This window comes from Drosophila guanche, unplaced genomic scaffold (genome assembly GCF_900245975.1).
Source record: "Drosophila guanche unplaced genomic scaffold, DGUA_6, whole genome shotgun sequence".
Classification (NCBI taxonomy): Eukaryota; Metazoa; Arthropoda; class Insecta; order Diptera; family Drosophilidae; genus Drosophila; species Drosophila guanche.
Window position 1 is genome coordinate 1,900,688 of NW_022995746.1, and position 15,853 is coordinate 1,916,540.

Sequence of the window (15,853 nt, forward strand, 5' to 3'; positions counted from 1 at the left end):
CTTTGCCAAGAACTTAAGTCTGAGTCTATTTTTATGAGTATTTTTCATGTTTTGATTTCCTCACGTCTGCAATTGTTACACATTTTTGCTTTTGTTGGTTGTTTTTTCAATTTAATGCTTTCAGGCTGCACTTTAATTAAAAGTTTTATGTGATCTAATAAGCGGTTGTCTGTCCCCCCGACAATAGGCAAATTGAATTAAAATTTTGCCATGCTTTGGAAGACAAAATGTTGAGTTACGAGCCATGGCTATGACTGTGGCTATGGCAATGGCTATGACTATGGCCAGCGGCCAAGTCAGGGCTGATCTGTGGCACAGCTGTGCCGGTGACTTGTTTGGGCGTGTTCCCCCTGGTGGTCGTGGTTGGTCTCCGCACCTCGCCTGCCACTCCGCTTGCTGCTGCTGCTGTGTTGCAGTTGCAGTTGCAGTTGGATGGTCTGCAATTGCAATTGTTGAAATTGGGTGTAGACTGGGGCAGGACTGGGGGGCTGCTGTTCGGGGTGGGGCAGCTCTATCAATGCCAAGTCAGCGGCTACTTTATGGACATAATCTGTTATCTGCCGGGACGGGACGGGATGCATCCATGAGATGCTAAGTTCTAGCTGCCAGTTGTGGTAATGGCTACTGGAACCAGACGACGACGACGACGACGACGACGCATAAATAAATTAGAAAGTCAAAGTCGACCTCTAAACTTTGCCCATACCCTGGTCCCCTCTCTAGCCATATTATTGCATATTTTATGAACTACAACAAATGCACAATTGATCGCCAGAGCTTCAGAGTTTTCAGAGATTCAGATCGGAGCGACCACGCCTGTAATTTAAATTAAATTTTTTTCGCTATATTAGGTGCCGCCTGCATACAGTGATACTTCACAGGCACACACACACAGATACAGATACATGTATAAGTAGATTTATAAATACATCCGTAACTAGGCGTTGTACTCGCTGACCGCCGCGCTCTCAATGATGAGTTGTTGTTGCGATTCGACGAGTATTCCCATTCGATATTTGCTGTCAGACTGCCCCCAGTCAATATAAAAATGTATTTTTCTACTTTATTTCTATTTGATATTTTTCCTTTTCCTGCTTTGCTTTGTGGCTTTTTGAGGTTTTTCTAGATGGCTTTTTGTTGCTGTTGTTTATGTAGAAAAAATGTTTCATTTTTAATGGGCATTTGGACATGAGATCCGACAAACGACAAATGATTTATTTGATTTTGCGTAAAGTGCGAAATATCACACACAGCCCGGGATGTAATAATAGATGCAAAAAACCGAATTGATTGGATTGGATTGCTTTTTGTTGTGTTTCTGTAGGGGGAGTTTAGCAGGAAAGTGTTCATGGTGGAGGGGCAAACCCACTCTACATACAACATCGGATGTGGGCGACCCTGTCTCGTACGAGTGCTCGTATTAACGGATGCAGGAACTAACAATTGGTGCGGCAACCGTCTACGGTCCACAGTCCAGTTGCAAAAATTAGCATAGAGAATGTTCTGACTGGCATGGCTGGGCCCTGTGACAATGAGAAATCGATGCTTTTAAAGTGACCAGAGGTCACTGGGGGGGGGGAGAAGGAGGATGTTGTGTCAGTTAGTCAGTCATAAGCTCTGTGATCTGCATAAAGGTAGTAGGTAGTAGATATGTGGGTGGATGGGTGAATGGAGGAATGTACATACAATATGCATTGAGTTGGTTGAGGAAGTTGTGACGTTATTAACCAGTACTAGTCATGCCTGAAGAGAGAAGAGTCACACAAAGAGGATGCCACATGCCGAACGACGTTGCAACATTCCTTTGGATATTTGCGACTGTTTGAATGGTTGTTTAAATCTTTACAGGAGATCAAGATACCATTAGCTAACTGGAAAAGTTATTGAAAGATGTTTGTAAATTATTTTAATATCCCAAATATGGCTTGGAGAATGTTAAATAATTTTCATACAAATTTATAAACTTATCAAGCAAAAAGTGTCATTGAATGAATGTGAAGAAAACTTAACCTTTTCCCTCTTACTTTTAGTTGATTCCCTCCAGCAAAATAGGCTATGGGCTTCCATCAGCCACACGAAACTAGCTTCACATGATGCGGCATAAATTTCAAAAATTGCGCAGAATAATCTTCCGCATTCAAATTTGCATGAGGGAAAAGCGTTGCTGAAATCGCAGCAATAACGAATTTTGCCTCAATCATTTACTGGCCCCACCGTTCATTAGTTCTTGCCAATAACAACAGAACAGAAGAGCAAAAGCAACAACAACAATACAACTGCATGGAGGGAAAAGAATCTTAAGTGCGACCCAATTGCTGGCTGGAAAAAGCAGTGGAAAAGGCGAAGTGGAAGACGACTCCCAAGCCCGAACCCAAAGTCCGTTTCCTCTTTTGTGGCCAGATCAGGGCAATCATCCGAAACTCTAAATAAAGAAGAACGGCCTTAGAGAAGATCGAGAAGAGAGAGAGAGAGAGAGAGAGACTACATAAATGTGTGTACATGTGCATACACAGACACAGACACTATGACAAAAAGGAAAGCACAAATTGCCAATTCGATGCGATGCGATTTCAGGAATTTAGCATAGTTTGTGGCTTTCATTTGCATTCAATTTGGATTTTGCCTGGTCGTTTGTGAGGTGTGCTCTTTAGGAGAGGGTATTATGATTATGAAGAGAGGTTTGAAAGGTGCAGAAAAATATTTATTCCAAGTCCAGGAACTGCATAACTTTGGAGCCAGCACAGAAATTCGGACTACATAAATTTCTCTCTTCATATTCCTTGAATAATTTCAGGCTTAATCTAAATTCATTTACCTTCTTCCTGCCTTATTTTCTTCCCTACATCATCTCACAATTCCCATAATAAAACCCATTTGGAAGGGTATCCCCACAGCTATGGCCTCGAAAGACTCTCCTCTTTTTCTTCTGCTGGTTGTTGCATTTTATTGTCATTTTACGTTGTAGTTATATGTCTGGCAACAACAACAACAACAACAACAACACATAATGCAACAACAAAGACAACAATAATCGACAACAATAATAGTAACAACAACACACGAGTGCCACGCGCCTACTTATGTTTGCCATGTGGCATATGAAGTGGAGCTGCACAACAGCCCCAAAGATCCCGTTGCCCTCACCACACAGGCAGTGATGCAGCCTCCTCCTCCATCTCCTCCATCTCCTCCTCCCACAAGCCATCAGCATGAGCCTTAGATAGATCCACAGCCACAGCTCCACGAAGCTAAGGCTGAGGCTGGAGTTGAAGTTGGGCTTTCTGCCACGGCGTTGCAAGCTAAATTGCAAAACACCTTTGCAGCCACAGCCACAGAGCACAGGCAGAGAGGCAGAGAGGCAGCAGCAGCAGCAGCAGAAGGAGGAGCAGCAGTGAAGGTACAGCAGAGGGAGGCATGCCACAGTTGGAGCTTGCATCTTGCATCGCAGCCCATTCCATATGAGTGTATGTGTGTGTGCCTTTTGTCTTTCCTTGGCTGTGTAGTTGCAGCTCTGCTGAGGCCTAATAGATAATGATGAGTGGGTTGATTGAGAAGTTTGAAGAGGCAAAGAAAGAATCTCCCAAAGGATGGCTAGAAGAGTGACTAAAAAACGAGCAGTGCAACTGGGAAGACTCTGAACAGAATGGGCAAGTGCAGACCGAAGGCATAGATGCTCTGGTTCACGGTCTAGAAAATAACTATTCCAACTGGTAGATGGGTTCCATAATAAAGTGATCCAATCTTGATTCTTCGGTTTATACATTTATGAATAGTGTTTCTCCAACTTAGAGACAAGTTATCATAGAAATCATAGATCATTGCTGCCAATCATCACTCTCTGATGAGCGTCACAAAACTCCCAATGAAAGCAGCAACATCTCTCAGCAAAAGGGTATTCAAAGATTTATGAGCATCGAATGGAAATGGAATTCTTGAAGCCACCCTCCCCCGCACGAACATATGCCTAGATATTCGCTCGATTTCTACCTCCTTCTCCTCCTCCTGCAGCCTGGGCTCATCGTTGGTTGTCTACAGCCTCGGCCGCCGATCCGTGGCTCCACAATCTCCGCGAGATCGCAACTGATAGAGCAATGATGTGTAGCCTGGATGTGGATGTGGAGCTAGAGCTCTAGCTCCAACCTCAGGCTCAGCCTCAGTCCCCAATGCCCAGGCCAATTCGCATACTCCAGTTTCTGCTTTGTTGGTTTTTGGTTTTCTTTTTATTTTGCCTTTGCCTTTGCCGTTGTCTTTTGTTTTGTTTTTTGTTTTTTTTTAGATACCATTTTTGGAGCTCTGTGTGTCGTCTCGTCTCTGTCGGCACAAAGTGTGGCGTCTCTCTCCCGTTGGCCTGGCACCAGCATGTTGGTGGAAATTTATGTCATCCCTTGTTGTCGTGTTGAATCTTACGATGACATTTCCAACATAATTTAAGCCCACGCATGCCACCAGAGCAACAAAGAGAGAGAGAGAGACCAGAGCAAGGCAGAGAGCGAGAGATCTACTCACATGGGCAGAGGAGGTGACTGGAGACATCCTCCAGCATCAGCATCATCATCCGCTTTTTGAGCTTTTGGTAATGGGTGTTGAATGGCGTGGCCGCATCTCCAAAGACACAGAGACACTCCGTTGTGTCCGCTGTCCGCTGTCCGCTGTCCGTTGTCTCTGGTGTCCGCTCTGTCTCTGCCTCTTGGATCCTCTGTCTGCCAGTCTGTCTGTTGGCATTTTGGCAACATTGGCGGCGTTGACGATGACACCAGCTCTGGGATCTGGATCCGGCTTTGCAGCCTCCAAAAGACATGACTATAAATTTGTACCATGCGTGGATGGTTGAGGCTGAGGCCTGAGCCTGAAGTTGATGCCTGGATGTAGACTGAAGACTCGAAGACTTGAAGACGAGGCGTGGAGTCGTGTACAAATCGTTGGCATTGTAATTTAATGTATCAATTGCTTTGATTTGCCAATTTCAATGCTCATGGAGTGCGTCGGAGGCAAAAGCTGCGCTGAGGCGACGGAGGCAACAATCGGCACGAGCAAAACCTGAGCCACAGCTTCAGCTAGCTGAGGTCTGGAGCAGCACTTGAGGCTTGATTAGTGTGATTTAGTTACAGGCCGTGTGCCAGGCGCATGACACAGAGCACCACAGAGGTTTAGTCTCTCTCTCTCTCTCTCTCTGCTAAGTTTGGTGCATGCCGCCGACTGACTTACATTCAACATCCCGTTGAACGTTCGATGCCTCTTGGATGCCTCTTGTAGTTTGCACAATATTTGATTCCATCAGAAGAAGACGAAGACGAAGACGAAGACGAAGAGGGGCATGGCTCGGCATGGCATGGCATGGCATGGCATGGCACCCGGGGGGGTTCGGGCACTCAGGATAGAGGGTGGTTAGGCCCACTGTGCGCGCAATTTGCTACACGAAACTGTGCCAAACATCTGCGCCTTTAGTACCCTTTGGGGTGATGGCCAGAGCTGGCTGCCGCATCGCCGGAGTAGGAAATGAAAACATCTGCTGACTGATTGCCCCCTGGTTGCGGCAACAACCACACAAAAATCAAGACAGAAATGAGGATCGAATGGAGCGAACAACGAATGGGGAATGCTCTTTGTGGAAGAGGGTTTCGGCACTAGCATTGCTGACAATCATCACTCTCTGATAAGCGATTCAAAATCCAAGAAAATGTGGCATAATGCTTCCAAAACTCACACTGAATTCTGAGCCTGTTTTCAGCTTCTTTCAGTTATAATTTCTCAATGAAAAATCCTCAGAAAAATTGTCATAAATATTACATTAAAACCAACTCACAGTTAATGAACTCCCCGTTCTAGGGCACTTGAAAGCCAAAAGTCTGCCCAATCATTCAGCCAAGTTATGAACTACAGTTAGCTGAAGTTTTGGCCGACTGCCTGCCTTGACTGGCTGAGCTATATAGGTCTTCATGGATCAATGGGATACGCGTGATATCCTTCGGCTAGATTCTGTTTGCTGCTCTGCGCTTTTCACGTCTTCCGTTTGCCCGATTTCGTTGGCTATAATTGTGCCATTAGCTGGCTTGGCTGTCTGGACAGGGGACTGGGCTCCACTCGATTGCAGTACTCCCCCTCCGGCTGCACCCTTTGCGCCTCCCCTCCTGCTTGGCTTTGGCTTTGGCTTGTGTCTACATTTGCATCCGTTTAGGTAACCATTTTTTGTGTTTCTTATTTTGCTTTTTGCCTTTCGAAAGTCGCATTTAACGGTCCCTCCTAATGTGCGCACTGATGCGCATTCTGTGGTCCACTCCACTCCACTCCACTCCACTCAGCTCCACTCCACTCGGACCACATTCGAAAGAGAGAACTGCTGTCCGCGAGTCTAGCGATCCGTTTCGGCCATGGGTTTTGGGTTTGTTGTCTGTGACTGTGTTTGTGGGCTACAGGATGGGCTCTGTGCTGGTTTGGGGCGTGTAACTGGGGCGCAACAAAGGCCATTTGTGTAACTGGCACATAATCAACAGTTGCTTAGTCCAGGGCGTCATGGGTTCCTCCAGTTCCTTTCGATTCAGGCCACCAAAGCACCCGCTGCTCGCCTCCTTCTAGCCTTTATCCATGCTCGTTATCATAATGTGTTGGCTCATTTGAGGGACTGCAGAGTGGGTGGAGTCATAGTTGTAGCTGGAGCCTTCCATGTGCATCAGAAGCCCGCGCGACCGTGTAATCAGTGAGGTGTGAGTGACCTGGATTTGAATCCGGGCATCGGGCATCGGGGAAAATCACTGTGGCTCGAGCTCGAGCTCGAGCTGCGCAGCTCCCTGTAAGTGGAGAATGTTGCGGCGGCTACTTGATCCTCTCTCATATTAAAAAGCATTTCTTCCAGCCATAAATGGTTTCGGTTAGAAAGGTTGCAAATCGAACCACGTGAAGTGCCTGCCCAACGGCCATTCGATGGCATTCCATGAACTTTATGGATGCTGCCGTGCCTTCGGGGAGGAACACTTAGCAATTGCATCTACGAGTAATTGGTTGCCTAAAGTTGAAAGATGTTTTTTCTTTATGTATGAAATGGCCCAGGGAGGGTGAATTTATTAAATTTATTGGAAGAAAAATAAGGAGTACCTTCCAAGGTGAAAATTGACTACAAATTGGTGGATAAAACTACATTTTAATCCCTCATAAAATTCTCAAAATTATATAGCACTCAAAAGTAAAGAACTATGTTATAAATTCTGAAACTTTCGTCATTCCAGCACACAGCAAAAATGGATACAAGAATGTTCTTAACTTCAGTATTGGAATGGAGTTGAAGCTCGCAATTTCAACCAGGTAAGTCAACCCATTCCAATGTGCAAAATTTGAGTTATCTTCTCATAGAGTTTAATTCAGCTCATTCCAAAATACCTTCTCCAAATCAGCTCAAACTTTATTCTACAATTAACTCCATAGTTTGCCTTGAGCCGCCCCAATCACTCACACTCGTATTCATAAGTATTCACAATCTGCCCCATAATTGAGCAACATGTTGCATGAAAATTGTTCATCCACTTTGAAATTATGCCTTCTTCAATTAACGCCAAGAGATCAATTTTGGCCACAGACTGTGACCAAATAACCGACTAATGTGCCTTGACTAGATTCTTGGAGCCACCACAGCCCAGAGGCACAGACACGGAGTCAGTGGCAGTGGCAGAAACCGAGTCAGGGGCGGGGCATTTTGGATGTGAAACCAATTACCAATTATCTACTGTTTTCTACACAAATTTAACATAATTTGGCCAGTTTTGCGTTCAAATTTGTGGCACAATTTTTGTGTGTGGAATTGTTGGCTGTGGTCAGGGCCAAACCACGCGCCCGCCAGTGTCCGTTCGTCCGTCCGTTCTTCCGTCCGTCAGCTGGGGGGAGACTCGCAATTGTGTGGCCGGGCCGAAGATTATTATTTTGGCTACCAAAATGTATTTCGCATAATCGAAAGTGACCGAACCGCAGATATTCATATTTCAAAGATCTTTTGTCTGCTGCACGAGTAACAGTCGCTGGTCGCTGGTCGATGGTCGATGGTCGATGGTTATGCGCGCACAGGTTGCCCGAGTTGGCAAAAAATGATTGATGCCAATATCCAAGCGCTACTCCGGCTAATACAATTTAAATTTCAGTTAAAGACAAAAGACCAAACAAAAGCAGCCAAAAAATCAAAGAAACGAAGAGGCAAAAGTAGCAAAAACAAAAAATGAAAAGTATTCATGGATAGATCTCATAGTTTTAACCGCATTTCGCCGAAGGCGTAACACACTCTAAACCGGAAGGGTAATTAACTCGCGTTTGCCGATCACGCCTTTGCATTCAGATCAACCAAAAAAAAAAAAAAACACAGCTACAGATACAGTACGAACCGGAGATGGATGGTTCGATGGATGACTTGGGTTGGTTACCCAGATGGATGGCTGACTGACTGACTGGCTGGATGCCTTGACTTTGGGTATATTAAAAAGCTATAAGTTTCGGGTTTCGTTTTTTACTTCTACTGTTTTTTTTTTTACTTGCTTGCTTGCTTGCTTGCTCCAGCTCTGTGCCAATGATTAATAATATGGCAAGTCGTTTTATAGGCAAATGCGTTCACAAATTATGTTTGGCTGGGGCTCGGGCCAGGATTGATGGGTGTATAAAGTCTTCTTTTATGCGGTAATTGAGTGCAGATGGACCAACCTTTTTCAATGGCTTATTATTATGCCCACAAAGTGTGTTCGTTTTTGTTTGTGTGGTTTTTGGGCCACATAAATGAAGATATTCATGGGGAAATTAAAGGTTAAGAAAATTAACTCTGATTTGAGTTGTGTAATTTCTGGGCATTTTCCAAGTAAAAGAAATTATGCTTTGATGTGATTGTTTCATTTATTGATTTTTTTTCATTTTTCATAACGATCTTTTTCCTGGGTTTTCCATATACATACACAATATATAATAATAATAATAATAATAATATATAATTAAACGTTAAGTAAATGTTATAAAATTGATTTTGTTTTTGTGTGTGTTTGGATGTTTTGTTGTTGCTTGAGAATTGCATTAATTAGCTCTATAAATATGTTAAACTTACAGCGAAATATATTTGTATACACAATCGAAATGTTCGTAAAGATCAATTAGTTAAGATCAAGTTAGGATCTTCCATTGTATAGTATGTAGAGATAGTATCTATGTAGTATTGTATGTACAAAGGGGCAATTAGCTACAATTAAAGGTGGTTTTAGTAGGTGATAGATCGATCGTACATATATATATTTATGGTTTAGTATAAAGTTTGACTGAAACATGAGGCTTTCCCTTTTTAATCCGTAATATCAGCTGTCCGTACTCTATACCTTTATACTGTATGCTTCACCGTCTTTTTCCATTGATTGCATAGCTAACGAATAGTTTCTCCTTCCTTCTCTTCAAACATTTTACATGGTTAAGTGATTTTGTGTTGCTTAAAGTTTAAATTCCCTCTCGGAGGCACGCTTAAGTAAGAGTTTAAAGTAAGTTTTTCCAATGCCCTAACAATTCAACAACTTGGACTGCTCCTCCCCTCCGCCACTTCAAGTGCTCACTGTTATGGCCTTCGTGTTGCTGTTGTTATTATTATTGTTGCTGTTGCTGGTGTTGTTGTTGCTGTTATCCTTGTCCAAATTGACAGACTGACGCGTGGACACGGACAACTGATCATCGCTGCCTGCATACTCCTCCGTGTCGCCATCGGCACCGCCCAAACTGTTCGGCGTATAGACGCGATTCATGAACGTACGAATCTCATCGAAATACTCATCCCGCTCTGCTTCTGCGGAACTTGGGGAATCCCGGAAGTCGCCAAAGCCACCGCCCGTGCCATTGGCATCCGCCTCGTGCTTCTTCACGTGTCGATCGAGATTCGTTTGCTGGCCAAAGCAGCGATCGCACAGCTCGCAGCGGAAGGGGCGCTCCTTGTTGTGGATGTTGCGGACGTGGCGCTGCAGGTTCGAGGAGATGCTGAAGGCACGGTCGCAGTACTTGCAGGAGTACGGCTGCTCGCCGGTGTGGGTGCGCAGGTGGCGCGTGAGGTTCGCCGAGCGGGGGAACACCTTGCCGCAGAACTTGCAGGTGTAGCGGTCCTTGGTCTTGAGGGCGCTCGGGGAGCGGCCACTGGCACTGGTGGCGTAGCGCAGAGCCTCGCGGAAATTCACGGGCGGAAGCGGCCTGGTCGAGGGTGTCGAGCAGCCCTTGTTGCCGTTGGCTGCTCCTGCTGTCAGCATCGCCTCAATATTTGGCCGTCCGCCCGTTGGGCATAAAAAAGGAAACGTGCGCTGTGAGAGTCCGGCCAGGGCCCGCGATCGGTAGATCTCCTCCAGCAGCAGCGGATGCAGTGGCCGCGGACAGGCCATGGCCGCCGCTGTGGCAGCCTCAGCCGCTCCAGCGGCCACCGCTGCCGCCTGTGCTGCTGCCACCGCTCCCTCCGACATGCTGCTCATCTCCCCACCCGCACTCGTGGGCGGCGATGGCGATGGCGTGGGTCCTGGCGAGGCACTGGGCGTTGGGCTGCTTCCTTTGTAGGACTGCCGCGAGGTGGAGGATTCGCCGGAGCTGTGGCTCTTGCGGCTCTGCTTTGTCGGTGGCTCTGCATCGGCATCCTCGTCGGGCAGAAACATGAGCGGCGAGCCAGGCGACTGACTGCGGTACGAGGTAGAGGGGAAACGCTTGCGGCAAATGGACAGATCGAGCGGCAGCTCCGAGGTGGGTTTCTCCGTCGTCGTAGAGTCCGTGGGCGGTGGCGTGCTAATGATGTCAATGGATTTCTGCAAATAAAAGAGGGAAGATTAGTCTCCATTTTGGGAGGATTCTCTTTGTGTGGGACTTACCCTATCATCCTCAGCCTGCTGCTGATCGGGCGAGCTCTCCCGCTTGAGCTCCAGCCGCTCCTCCGACTTGAGTTGCTTTTTCGATTCTTCTGGCTCCATTTTCATGTCCCTGGACTGCAGGTCCTCCTCGTCGTCGTCCTCTTCGGAAACCTGCAACAGTGGCTCCGACTTGAGCTTCTTCTCTTCGGGCGTGGAGCCGCGTTCCGCCTTCGCCTGGTGATGCTCCTGATGGGGCGACTCTCCGCCCTGCTGTCGCTCCAGCTCCAGCGCGAAGGGATGATGGCGGAAGGCAGCGGCTGCGGCGGCATTGGGCGAGCTCATGGGTGGCAGGCCGTGTCCCATGTCCATTGGTGGCTTCGGAAAGAAGAGCGGGAAGTTGGCAGCCCTCAGCGGGCTCGAGGGGAAGATCCCAGGGAGTCCGTAAGGCGGAAATCCTGGGAAGAACGGCGGTCCTGGGCGGAACATGAGGAAGGGGTTTGGTGGCGTTGTCATGGCGGCAGCAGCAGCCGCAGCAGCAGCAGCAGATGATCCCGATTCGCCCTGAGAGTCGCTCGATGGTCCCTGACCGGACTGACCGGAGGTTGAGGTGGCGTTCAGTGGATGCTGGTGGCGGCCCAAAGGTTGCTGGTTGCGGTACGAGCCCGTGGAGTCGCAGAACTTCTTGTGCTTCGAGAGCGAGGTGACGGTGCTGAAGCTCTGGTTGCACTTGGAGCACTTGATCTGCATGCGACAGGTGGCGTGCATCCGCTTGTGCCGGCACAGATTCGAGAACTGCGTGTACGCCTTGAAGCACACCTCGCAGGCGAAGGGCTTCACCGAGGAGTGGATGTGCTGGTGCTGCTTCAGACCCGACGAGGTGCCAAATGTCTTGCCGCACTCCGGACACGGATGACAGCGAGCACCGACGTGGTAGGCGCGAATATGCCGCTGTAGATTCGATGGGTCACAGAATACCTGCAAAAAGAGACAGAGAAACGATCAGATCCGAGACAATGATTGGTTGGTGTTGGGAATGGGTTATGGTTATGGTAATGGCTATGCCTTGGCTACTCTCAAAGCTGGAAAGGCGCAATTGTTTCTGCCAGTGAAGCGTTTTCACTACTGATCAGCATTGATCTGGTTCCAGTTTCATTCCAAATGAAATGAAATCAAATGAAATGAAACTGAAATTAATCAATCATCTGTTCGGGTCTGGGTCTGGGTCTGGTGCCTGGCTGTTGCCTGCTGCTGGCTAAACGGATCTCGATGTGTGCTGTGCTGCCTAGACAATGCCCTGGCGACGACGCTCTCTGAGATTACGCAAAGGTAAGCAGAGCACAATCCACCCACTGAAAGCAGCAGCAGCGGCAGCAGCCAAACACCTTCGTCAATTATTAACATCAATTGCTACAATTGTCATTGCCCGGCCAGGTCGGGCCCATCTAAGCCCCTGAAGCGCCTAGCGAATGGGAAACAGGGATGGAGAGAAAATAGATTATGTTGTGGCCAAGTGACTGTGCAGTGTTGGTTAAGCATTTGGGAGAGCGGTGCAGTGCTGGAGAGGTCAGAACAGTGGTCTAAGTTAAGTTGCAATGCAAATTGCGATTTAGTGCAAGGGTAGAAGAAATATCTGGAGGGAAAACATGACTCTGAAGAGAGTGTTAATACATGGAATTGGAATACAATTACCATATTTAAAGCTCTAGAGAGGATGTTGTTTTGGCAGTCAGGAATGAATTTGAAACAAGTTTAAGAGAAAGGGTAAAGTATTCCTCCAAAAAGTATCAATAAAAAAAACAGTGACAACTTGCTGCTCCTGTGACACGCACCCACAATTCCGTGACTTTTCCAGCAGCCCTAGATTATAGCCAAAAATATTCAAACCCAAGCAAGTATTTTACATTGCTGGATGGTTTGATGGTTCGTGGGCAGGGGGCAGGGGGCAAAACGCAATGACAGATCGGGCCAAAGAAGAGGATGCGGGGGAGCAGAGAAGCGGGAAGGCACAGGCATCCAGTTTTATATATGTTTTTTGTACCCACTTCAAACTTGATTTCGGTCAGCAGCCGCCTCCACCCGCGCTCTGGAGCTGCCTTTTTACGAAACTGTTATGCCTAATCATGCTGTCATAATGCGCTACGAATTCATATCAAACGATGATCGAGGCAGCGCAGCCTTTTTTGTCTATGGTTATGAGACTCCAACTGGAAGAGAGCGAGAAGGGAATGAAACGGAACGGGGCACTGAGCTACACAAAAGGCAACGGTAGAGCGGATGAGGGAGAGAGAGGGTCAAAGAGAGGCTGAAGCTGCTGCTGCTGCTGCTGCGGCGACATACAAGAATAGCTCGTGCTATAACTACATCAAATGGATTAGATTCAACTACTCTCCAAAAAGGCGAAAAACGCCACAGAAAAGACAACGACAACAACGACAGAAACGACGACGATTACAACTACAGCAACGACGCTGGTGTTACAGGCCACAGAGAGCTTTCAAACAAGAGCCACAACTTAGAGATGAAAAGCAGTCGAAGCAGGCGGGCAGGCGGGCAGGCAGCCCCTGGTGGGAGATAGGTGTAGGTGTTTTGGCATTCGGGCAGAGCAGCCGTAGCAAACGAAGCAACCGGGGTGGGTCGCAGGAGAAGCAGCACTCGCACTCAAGAGTGCCGCGAGAGGAGAGAGAGCAGAGATCTAGGCGGCGGTTACTGTTGTTGTTGTTGTTGTTGTTGCTGTTACTCTTGTGGAATGCGATTGTCTCGTCTCAGGTTGAGGGGTGCGGTGTGCGGTGTGCGGGATGCAGAGTACGGAGTGCGGAGTACAACCAGCTCTTGGTTAACGTACGTGGGGTCAGTTAGGGCGTTGCCAGTGGGATAATGCCTGAAGATGGGATCACTCTGGTAGCCTAATGGAGTTACGACTACTGGATAGAGTCTACCTTTGGCAAAAGGCTGGGCTATATAGGAAGCCTGGAATTAATTAATGCCTGAAGATGAGTTCTTGTTGAATAAGAAATGAATAAGTGACCCAGGGACCTAAGGAAATTGTATGGCAATGTTAAACTTGGGAAATATTTTCATAGCTGTGATATGTTCATGCTGGAATAGGTTTTTCTGTAATTTCTTCCCCATTCAGGTCTGTGTCTAACAACTTCCTACAATACATTTCGGGAAACCATTACCCATGGCCCTCTTCAAACACCGAGTCACAGCTCAACTGTGCCTCATCACTGGGGCTGGCTGGCTGGCGAGGGTCCGTCGAGCCTAAGCCCGACAACAAAACCTTGTAGATCCATGGCAAATCCCTTTTGAAACGCTTTAAGCTTGCTGCTTAAAACAAACAAAGCTGACAGCTGCAGAGACCCCGTTTTGGTTTTGGTTTTTGGTTGCTTGGTGGGCCGCCTGTCAGGCGATGGCCGAAGAGAGTGTCTTGGATTTGGAAGCCCAGCGAAAGTACCGTGGTGTGCCCTTTCCCGTAAAGATCGATCATCATTTGTTTAAGGCCGAGTGGCTCCCGTTTATGTCCATGTAGGAGTACAGCTATCGAAGGGAAAGGGGTACACCATACCACAATGCGTGCTACTTACATGCCACCGAAACAATTACAGAGCGCTAAGTAAACTAACTGTAATGCCCCCTCCGCGTGGAGGAGGGGGGACAGCGATTGAAATACCGTTCGATTTAGAAATGGAAAAAAGGGAAAAGCCAAAAGAAAAAGCCCCAATCTGAGGCTGTAGCTGAAGCTGAAGCTGAATCTCTGTTTCTATGGCTGAGCAATGCGACCACAAGATTGTAATCAACATGCCATTAAAACATCTTTGGAAGATGTCGAAGCCAGCAGCAGAGTCGTCGTCTGCGTCGTCGATGACAATGACGAAGTGCGACGCATGAAACGAATCGTTCGATGGATGGATGGATGGATGGATGGTTGGATGATTGGACGGATGGCTGGCTGGCTGGCTGGATAGATGGATGGCTCTGACTCGAGTACCGGGCCCTTTAATTTCGCTTTGGCATTCAAATGCAGCCAACGAAGATGAACACAATAAACAGCTTCAGCTACAGCTACAATTTCTATGTAGATCGAAGATCGGAGATCGGAGGGATCGGACAGTCGTTGGACTGGAGTGGGGGGCTAACAAAGTTTCTTCATTACCATGGAGAGGTCTCTTAAGTGTTTTGGATGAGTACACGCCCTGATTTCGTATTGCAAGTAAGCCGTGCCAGCGCGTGCGGCTGTACAAGGGACAAGCAGAGAGAGGGTGGTAAGGGCAGGGGAGGGGAGTTGGACACTCTCCAAACGCTTACTTAAAAGCCAAGTTAGCGGCAAAGCGACGGCGGCAGTCGTTGAAGCGCCTCCGGCTATTGATCTGCTAGAAATCAAAAGTCTTTTTATGTTTTCCAGCCACCAACAGCACCAGAGCTGATACAATAATTAATGACTGGCCGATATCGTATTGGCATGAGCCTCAAGATGACCGAACACCAAGCGACTGAAGACTGAAGACCGAAGGTTGCCGATCCCAGTAGCTACGAGTATATGGGCAGATAGATATCTACAGCAATTGAATGTGATCTATCTTCAAACAATAGCTTTGAATATCTGTGATCTTTGAGCTCTATAGTTGTTAGAATTTTTAACTGATTTTCTGAAGCTGGCTTCCATTTCTGGCTCTAGTTCTGCCTAATTAATAGAGTTTTTTCGCACTTACCTTGCTACAATTCTCGCAGGAATATTTCCGTATATTATTGTGGGATATTGCCTCGTGTTTGATCAACAAAGGACGATGGCTGAAGCGCTGGGAGCAGAGTTTGCATGGGAATTCGTCCTGCTTGAAATGATGGGCGCCCACCAGATGATCGTCCAAGCTGCAATCAAAGTACAACAACAAATTAATACATAAAATTAGACTAAAAGGAAAGGGAGTAGAAATGTGTGGGCTTTGGCATTCCTTTAGTCAGTCTCTTGTCTGTTCTTTCTTATCTGACTAACTGTCATCAGCAAATGAAATTAGCATTGTGACATTTTGGGGGCTTGG

General features: G+C 47.1%; 1 protein-coding gene across 2 annotated transcripts in view; it reads right to left on the reverse strand.

The window, feature by feature from the left end:
* Positions 1-8,979: 8,979 nt before the first annotated feature.
* Positions 8,980-15,853, reverse strand: part of LOC117581878 (transcription factor hamlet) — a 32,538-nt gene continuing 25,664 nt past the window's right edge. The window contains exons 6-8 of one of the 2 annotated variants that reach the window (XM_034269344.1): positions 15,527-15,683; positions 10,839-11,792; positions 8,980-10,775 (exon numbers count right to left, since the gene is read on the reverse strand). In XM_034269344.1, coding sequence (XP_034125235.1) covers positions 9,546-10,775; positions 10,839-11,792; positions 15,527-15,683 — 2,341 coding nt within the window. In that variant the 3' untranslated portion in view covers positions 8,980-9,545. The remainder of the gene's footprint in view (positions 10,776-10,838; positions 11,793-15,526; positions 15,684-15,853) is intronic. The other variant, XM_034269345.1, reaches the window with a different exon arrangement.